We start from the raw sequence: 8,686 nt of genomic DNA, 5'->3' as shown, positions 1-8,686 counted from the left end.
TTTATTTTCTGTAATGCAATTTAAAAAAAAAAAAAAAAAATGTCATACATTCTGGATTCATTACAAATCAACTGAAATATTGCAAGCCTTTTATTATTTTAATATTGCTGATTATGGCTTACAGTTTAAGATTAAGATTCCCAGAATATTGTATTTTTTTGAGATAGGATATTTGAGTTTTCTTAAGCTGTAAACCATGATCAGCAATATTAAAATAATAAAAGGCTTGCAATATTTCAGTTGATTTGTAATGAATCCAGAATGTATGACATTTTTGTTTTTGTAATTGCATTACAGAAAATCACAATATTCTAATTTTCTGAGACAGTCCTGTATATTATATTTGTTCCTTAATTGTTTTTGTGTGTATTTTTTAAATCCATTGTCATTTTTAAATTGACCTCAGGAAGAATAGTCGCTGCTGAGGGAGTGACTAATGGGGATCTACAATAAATACAATAAATAACGTTCAACCAACATATCTCAAATTTCATTCGACACTGAAATTATGATATATATTATCATATCTACTTCATACTGCTGCACCTTTCACCTTTTAAAAATTGTATATATGTTAATAAGAGCTGTCATTGTCTTTTACCTATTTACTGTAGAGTGAGCGATAACAACCAAATCAAATTCCATGTCTTGTCTGACCTGACCTGACCAAATAAACGTGATTCTGATTCGGATGATTTAAGGCAAGGCAAGTTTATTTGTACAGCACAATTCAACACAAGGTAATTCAAAGTGCTTTACATCAACATCAAAAGCGGCAAGACATAATTAAACAGTAAATAACAAATACAATGATAAGAAAAGAGGTAAAATAATAAAAAGCACAAGTTGTTAAAAAGTAAGGGCAGTAGAGTACAGCAGGTTCATCTCATTCTTACAATGGCAAGAATTACGTTTCTATACGGTCAAAACATACCGTACAAAGACCGGGTCAAATACAGTATTACAAAAGTAATCTGTGAGTAATCTGCCGATTTGTGCGGTGAATTAAACCAATTTGACAATTTTATGTCACAATGCCTGCATTCAGGGCTTATCCATAACTTTGCGCGGTTTTGAAAAAGTATTTAATTTAACAGGTACTCTTAAATAACAAATAAAATGATAAGAAAAGAGGTAAAATAATAAAAAGTACAAGTTGTTACAAAGTAAGGGCAGTAGAGTACAGCAGGTTCATCTCATTCTTAAAATGGCAAGAATTACGTTTTTATACGGTCAAAACGTACAAAGACCGGGTCAAATACAGTATTACAAAAGTAATCTGTAACAATTCATACGCTGAATTAAACCAATTTGATAATTCTATGCCACAATGCCTGTTTCTAGGTCTTATTTAAGATATACCTGGCACATTTTGGCCCATTAGTACCAACTGCCCATCGTGTCAATGCCACAGCCGACCTGAGTATTGTTGCTGACCATGTCCATCCCTTTATGACCACAGGACCATCTTATGATGCTACTTCCAGCAGGATAACACGTCATAAACAATCATCTCAGACTGGTTTCTGGAACATGACAATGAGTTCACTGTCCACAAATGTTCTCCACAGTCACCAGATCTCAGTCCAGTAGAGAACCTTTGGGATGTGGTGGAACGGGAGACTAGCATCATGGATGTGCAGCCGACAAATCTGCAGCAACATCATGTCAATATGGACTAAACTCTCTGAGGAAAGTTTCCAGGACCTTGTTGCATCTATGCCACGAAGGGTTAAGGCAGTTCTGAGGTCAAAAGGGGGTCCAACCCAGTACTGGCAAGATGTACCTAATAAAGTGGCCAGTGAGTGTATTTTCCAATAAATAAAGAGAAACTAGATCTCAATAGGTGTGGATGCTGCTTTTAGCATTAATACCAAACCCCACATTTACATGGCCAGCTACACATTCCAATGTTGATATAATTTTGATTTGGTAAAGATTGGATTTGATGGTTGGCATTCATAACTAGTGTTTGCATCAGACTTTAATGTGAACATGACAACCCTGTGAAACAGCACACGGGTGTATTGCATTCTGTTCAGCAACAGAAAACATGGGTGTTGACTGCAGCAGAATGGAAGTGATCACAGCTCTTGTTGGTGACGTTGAGCGTCAGGTGTACAAAAGACTGTAGCTGCGTCAGAAATACCATCCTTCTACCCTAATGAGTAACAAAAACAGTATGTGAGATTTTTTAGTGCGTCCGAAACATTAGTATGTACACAATAGTATGCTCTATCCATACTCATAACGGAGAAATGTATTAGTGTGGATTGATGGACACTAGCTAAGCAGAAACTTCCCACAATGCAATGCAGCGGTGTTCGATTGCGCAGATATGTATATGTCATAAGTATAATATTAAGTATAATAATATTATTATATAATATTTGTATATTTGTATATAATAATATTATATAATGTCATCTTGTTTGGGCCAGGATAAACTGGAAAGAGTGGAGTGGTGCTGCTAGTGCTGCTGTTACCATGGTAACAACTGCTACTGCTGCTGCGACAGGAGTTGTTACCATGGTAACAACTCCCCCTCCCAACAGCATGAAGTGCCGTGTGGCTCTGAGTAGTAAGTCCCAATTAATGCTTACTAATGATATTTACTCAAAAGTGTGCCGAACTAAAGTATACTTTTTGAGCATATACTGTTTAGTATGGCATTTCGAAGGAAAGATTGAGTATTTACCATACAGAACTGTCTCAGAAAATTAGAATATTGTGATTTTCTGTAATGCAATTACAAAAACAAAAATGTCATACATTCTGGATTCATTACAAATCAACTGAAATATTGCAAGCCTTTTATTATTTTAATATTGCTGATCATGGCTTACAGCTTAAGAAAACTCAAATATCCTATCTAAAAAAATTGGAATATTCTGGGAATCTTAATCTTAAACTGTAAACCATAATCAGCAATATTAAAATAATAAAAGGCTTGCAATATTTCAGTTGATTTGCAATGAATCCAGAATGTATGACATTTTTGTTTTTTTAATTGCATTACAGAAAATAAAGAACTTTAGAATCAGAATCAGAATCAGAATCAGAAAGGGGTTTATTGCCAAGTTTGTTAACACACACATGGAATTTGTTGTGGTAATTGGTGCAATAGAATAAAAATAAAAATATAAAAACAAACAAATATATAGAGATAAAATAAGAGATAGAATAAAATAAAATGTATAAACAGAAATAAACAGAAATGTACAATATGAGGTTTTAAAGTGCCGGATATGAGTCTTTACAAAAAGTGACGTAGGATGACAGATGACAGATAAAATGTATGAACAGAAATGTACAATATAAACAGAAATGTAAAATATGGGGTTTTTAAAGTGCCGGATGTGAGTCTGTACAAATGTTACGGGGTTGGGGTTGGTTTATCACAATATTCTAAAGTTCATATGATTATTTAGGGTCCTAATAAAAAGTCACTAAATTGCTGAATAGTGGATGTTTGTTGAGAAAGCCCATCTGTCTCCACCTCCACTTAGTGGCGCTATCGAGCCGCTCTTCAGGACTTCCGGTCCGCCAACCACCAAAGAAGAAGCGCAGCCGAAGCGAAGAAGAGCGAAGAAGAGCCAGACCGGGAGGACCAGGGAGGACCAGATGGACATGTCTCGGTCTCCGGACGCGGGGACACTCCTGGGTGCCTCTGCTCAGCTTAACGTGATGGACATGGACTCGGTAGGACAAGTCCTGGGTTCACGCAGCGTGTCGACGCAGAAACCGCACGCACCTGCACAATAACTGTCTGTCCAGTTAAGCATGAATTATGGTTCTGCGTTAAATCAATGCCGTAGCCCACGCCGTAAGGTACGCGTAGTCGCGTACATTACGGCGTAGGCTCTGCGTTGGTGTAACGCGGAACCATAAATCAGCCCTTTGACATGACGCAGGTGGGGTTCAGTCTGGACTTTCTGGTGCAGGTTGCTGGACCAGCGGTCCTGCTGACCTGCTGACTGCTGTCGGGGATGCCAGGGTTTTTTATTTGATTTGATTTGATTTATTTTGTACATGTAAAAGACAACAATTAAAGAGAAGATAATAAAACAAAACAAACAAAAAACCCCAAAGAATTTCATCCTTTAACACTTAATATCTTAATTACATGTGCAAAAAAGGAGTAGGAAGAAGTGTAAACTTATTTAATCCTACCCCCATTCACTAATCATTTATTAACACGTATTTATAATAACTATACTACAATAATTATACTCACACAGTTACCTATACATACATAGACATAGTTGAGTATTTTATATATTTGTACACACATGCCCATATACATATTTATATATATTATATATTTATATGTGTATGTGTATATATATATATATATATATATATACACACACATACACCTGCATACATGCACATATAATAAGCTGCCCATTTCTGCACATAAATATAAATAAATCTACCCATCACCCAATAGTGTTATATCAGGCCCCTAAAGGCCGTTAAATCCCTTCCTCTTTGTACCTTGTGAAAATCATGTTTTTATATTTGTTTTTAAACTGGTTAGGGGTACCGGTCTTGTCGGTGGTACCGGGGGTGTGGGTGGTACCGGGGGTGTCGGTGGTACCGGGGGTGTGGGTGGTACCGGGGGTGTCGGTGGTACCGGGGGTGTCGGTGGTACCGGGGGTACCGGTGTTTTCTGCTAGCAGCAGGATTCCCATAATGCAGAGCGAGTCTGGGTTCAGCGGTGGGAGTTTTGGGGTTTTTCCTCTTATGTGGAGAAACTGCCACAAGAACACACCAGAGTGCAGGAACTAGACCAAAAAGCTCCTTCTCTGTGCTGTGTGTGCAGCCTGGGACGGGCCTGGGACGGGCCTGGAACAGAAGTGGAGGTGCTGGAGGAGTATAAATACCTTGGTGTTCACCTGGACACCAGACTGGACTAGAGACCGTCCACAAGAAGGAACAGGGCAAACTGTACTTCTTCTTTGCCGTACGTCCTCCACAAGTCTGGTGTGCAGAGTTCAATCTCCTCTATAGTTATCTGTCAGCAACATCAGTGACTTTACCAACAAACTTGAACTGATCAAAAAGCAAGGCTGGCTGTGGTCTGGGGACTGTTCTGGAGCCTCTAGAGCTGACTGCAAACAGGGATACTTCAGCCTATTTTACATAAACATATTTGAAAATTTTCCAAGTAACGAAAAAACATATTTGAACAAATTTTCATATTTTTTTCAGTCATTTTATCTGAAAAATGGTTCAAATGTTATTTTATCATCTGAAAAATGGTTCAAATTTGTTATTTTGTTACTTGAAAAATGTAAAATATGTTTTGTTGATGAGAAAATATGTTTCTCGATTTTTTCTTATTTTTGTGAGGGGGGATATATATTGTTTTTCAGCACTACCTTGTTCTCTATAGCTGATACAACATGAATTACTCCTATGTGGAATTAATAAAGTTCTTATTTTTGCCATCTGAGAAAATTAAACATATTATATTTGGTGCCTAACTGTTTCCCAAGTATATTAGTGCGTGTGTGAATGAATAAATGAGACGTAAAACGTACATTTCTTTGTAGAAAGGCGCTTTATGAAAATAAGTCCATTCACTTGTATTAGTTTACAGCACAGTCTTGAACATCCAATATGGCGGCGACGTTGACGTATCGCAGCAGCGGGCAAGAACACTCGATGCGGCGTCTACGTATATATGTCTGATTCACAACTGTATTGTCAGCGTTTGACAGTTGAGACTGTAGTCCTCCTCCTCTGTGGAATGGTTACCCTGTTGAACACAGATGAACACTGTGGGTTATCTCCAGTCTGAATAATCTTTCTGTCCTGCAAAGTAACATGAACCAGCAGAAACCAGCTGCATTCTCATCAATCCTCTCTTTTTTTCCGCTTCTGTTCTCAGATCGATGATAAGGAGTTTGACATTCCTCAGGTGGACACCCCTCCCACCCTGGAAAGCATCCTCAGTCAGGTACCAACTCTCACATCCATGAAAACAATCAGTCGCAACCTACTTGTAAAAGTAGTGTTTGCTTGTTAATTCTTTTAAAAGTAATTGTTAGTTTATGTAGTTACCCTCTAGGGGTGTAACAATATATCGTGCCACGAAATTTCGCGATACAAAAACGTCACGAAACGTGTCGTGGAGGTGACAAACTGTATCGCGATATTGGGTTATTAATATTAATCTATTGTGTTGACATGTAACGCGTGTCCGACCACGCGTGACGACCGCGCCTCGACCCGCGGACCAAAATCTGACTACGCTCAGAAGAAACTAGTCCCGTTTTGAGCTCAGAACTTTTACTGATGTAAGGCTGGTGTAGAGTTAAGCCTTACCTTATTAAATTAAACCTTTTTGGGGTCGTGAGTAGGATAAACACGGGGACAACTTCTGCTGAGTTCCAGTGTACTTTAATGTCCCTCAACAGTGTAGGATTTTAGAACATCAACACAGCACCTAGTGCCGTACTGTGGCGTATCACTCCACCCAATCTAAAACAGACTAATCACTACAGATAAACTGACTAGTGTCATTATAGTCCCTGATTTACATCAGAATATAAAGAATATATTTATAAAATAATGGATTACCAAAATAACTTTCTTAACAAAAATAAATCTCCTCTTACACTTATAAGGTGAGCATGAATCAATCTTTTTTATGATGTAAAATTGTATGTATTTATTTACTTGTATTTATTTATTTAATTTTAGTTGTTAAATTTCTGGAAAAGAAAAAAGTCAAATCATACATGAGAGAAACTATTCAGTTTGTGGCTAAATATTTGTACTTGTATGAAACTGAAGATGCATAATGCAAACCTGACATTTACTTTTAGTTCAGTTTGTGGAAAATGGTTGGCCTGGCTTTCTCTTTAAAACTTAAACAGTTATAAAGCATTACAAACTGGAACAATAGGGCAAATGTGTCTTTCAAATAAAGGAAATTTTTTCCAGTCATATGTTCCTAATTCAAGGTTGTTAAAAAAATACTGCTATAATATCGTATCGTTATCGTGACCTCAATATCGTGTATCGTACCGTATGGTGAGATTAGTGTATCGTTACACCCCTATTACCCTCCATGTGAAGTAACTTTTTTACATTATTCGTTACTTTTACGTAACTTTTGTGCTTGATTTTGGGCAGGACTCCATATTGTTCCTAAAAGCGTAGGTAGTGTAGTTTAATTGAGGACACAACAGGTATTTATTTTGTGCTCTTTATTCTGAGCTTGACCGAACATTTGGCTACAGGTTTCAACTCAAACCCCCGCTCACACCCCCGCGTGTTCTTCTAGTGCAGGGGTCTGCAACCTTTATTATCAAAAGAGGCATTTTCCTCCCACTTTTACAAGAAAAAATTGTCGGGTTTGGACAAGTTTGGACATCTCAGCCCCCCTGCATCAAATGGAAGATACAGCAGAGATGGGCGAACTTGAGGACGTTTCTTATTCCATACAAATTTCCTTACAAGTGACGTGATTTTCCTAAACATTTCTGTAGGGGGTGCCAGAGGGATATTTTGAAATAGATACATACATTTGGGTAATATGTTCATCTTTAATATATTTATTCTTCCTATCAGACACCTGCAGCTTTTTAGTGTGTGTGATCTCACCATGACTGACCAGCAGGGGGAGCCCTCAGACTGTAAATGGAACAGCAATGTGCTTGATCCTTGTTCCCTCAAAACCTGATACTTTTAAGGATATTCAAGCTTTCCCAAGACTCAGCTGTTGCTTATCAACCATAAGTGCCTTTTTGGACAAAAACAAACTTCTGTATCCTGTTGGAATGCATGCATTGTTTAAAAAGAACCTGCAAAGGACAGGCTCAGCATAATTCAGCATATTTATGTTCACGCCTGCATTTCTCATCGAATGACACTTGTTCTGCAACTCTTTCTAAAATGTATACTTTTTACAATGTTGTTCCGCCGTCAGGTCTTACTCATGTGCACTAATTGCAAATAACATCACCACATTTTGTTACAGTTTTGAGCATTTTTCTCTACATTTTGTGGCAGTTTTCAGCAGTTTTCTTTGCTTTTTCAACATAATTCAACAATTCCTTTTCAAGCCTTCAGAAAGGGTTCAGCAGGCTGATTGTTCATCAGGTGTTTATTTCACATCATTCAAGCCTGCATTTTCTAAGGAAATGCATTATGCCTGTGTTGAAAAAATCTATTTTCCGATTCTAAATCGATTCTCATATTAATTCCTAAAAATTGATTCGTATGTCTAAAGATTGATTTTTTTTTTTTTTTTTTTTTTTTTTTTTCCATCATTACATTACAACTTTTGGTATTTTTTTGTTTATGCCCAAAAAAGGAATGTTTTGTTGGACACAAGAATAACTGGTGCCATGTTTTTGCCTTTTAAATATGTTGAAAGGTGTGAAAACATTAAAGTTTTTTGTAATAATTGCATAAATTGTCTATATTTCATAATAATTGTGAGCTTTTCAAAGTTGTAGCGGCTTAGTTTGTTTTTCTTCCGGTAGTCGTAACTTCCGGTCCCCCCCTATCCAATCAGAACCTTCCCAACCCCCAGACCTGTAGAGGAATTGGAGAAAGACCATCAAACGTGTTTTCCATGTAAACCTCAATTCGGAATTACTATTTCCATGTAAACTGGAAGGAAAATAGTTTAATTCGGTATTATTTAATTCTGAATAATTATATA

General features: G+C 37.2%; 1 protein-coding gene across 2 annotated transcripts in view; it reads left to right on the top strand.

Moving 5' to 3' along the window:
• Positions 1–3,578: 3,578 nt before the first annotated feature.
• The window catches only part of vps8 (VPS8 subunit of CORVET complex), an 87,079-nt gene continuing 81,971 nt past the window's right edge, over positions 3,579–8,686 (top strand). For both annotated transcript variants that reach the window (XM_061744720.1, XM_061744721.1), the window contains exons 1-2: positions 3,579–3,702; positions 5,900–5,968. In XM_061744720.1, coding sequence (XP_061600704.1) covers positions 3,625–3,702; positions 5,900–5,968 — 147 coding nt within the window. In that variant the 5' untranslated portion in view covers positions 3,579–3,624. The remainder of the gene's footprint in view (positions 3,703–5,899; positions 5,969–8,686) is intronic.

Source organism: Cololabis saira, chromosome 17 (assembly GCF_033807715.1).
Source record: "Cololabis saira isolate AMF1-May2022 chromosome 17, fColSai1.1, whole genome shotgun sequence".
Taxonomy (NCBI): domain Eukaryota; kingdom Metazoa; phylum Chordata; class Actinopteri; order Beloniformes; family Belonidae; genus Cololabis; species Cololabis saira.
Note: the sequence above shows the minus strand (reverse complement) of the source record. Positions and strands in the feature narration are given on the sequence as shown.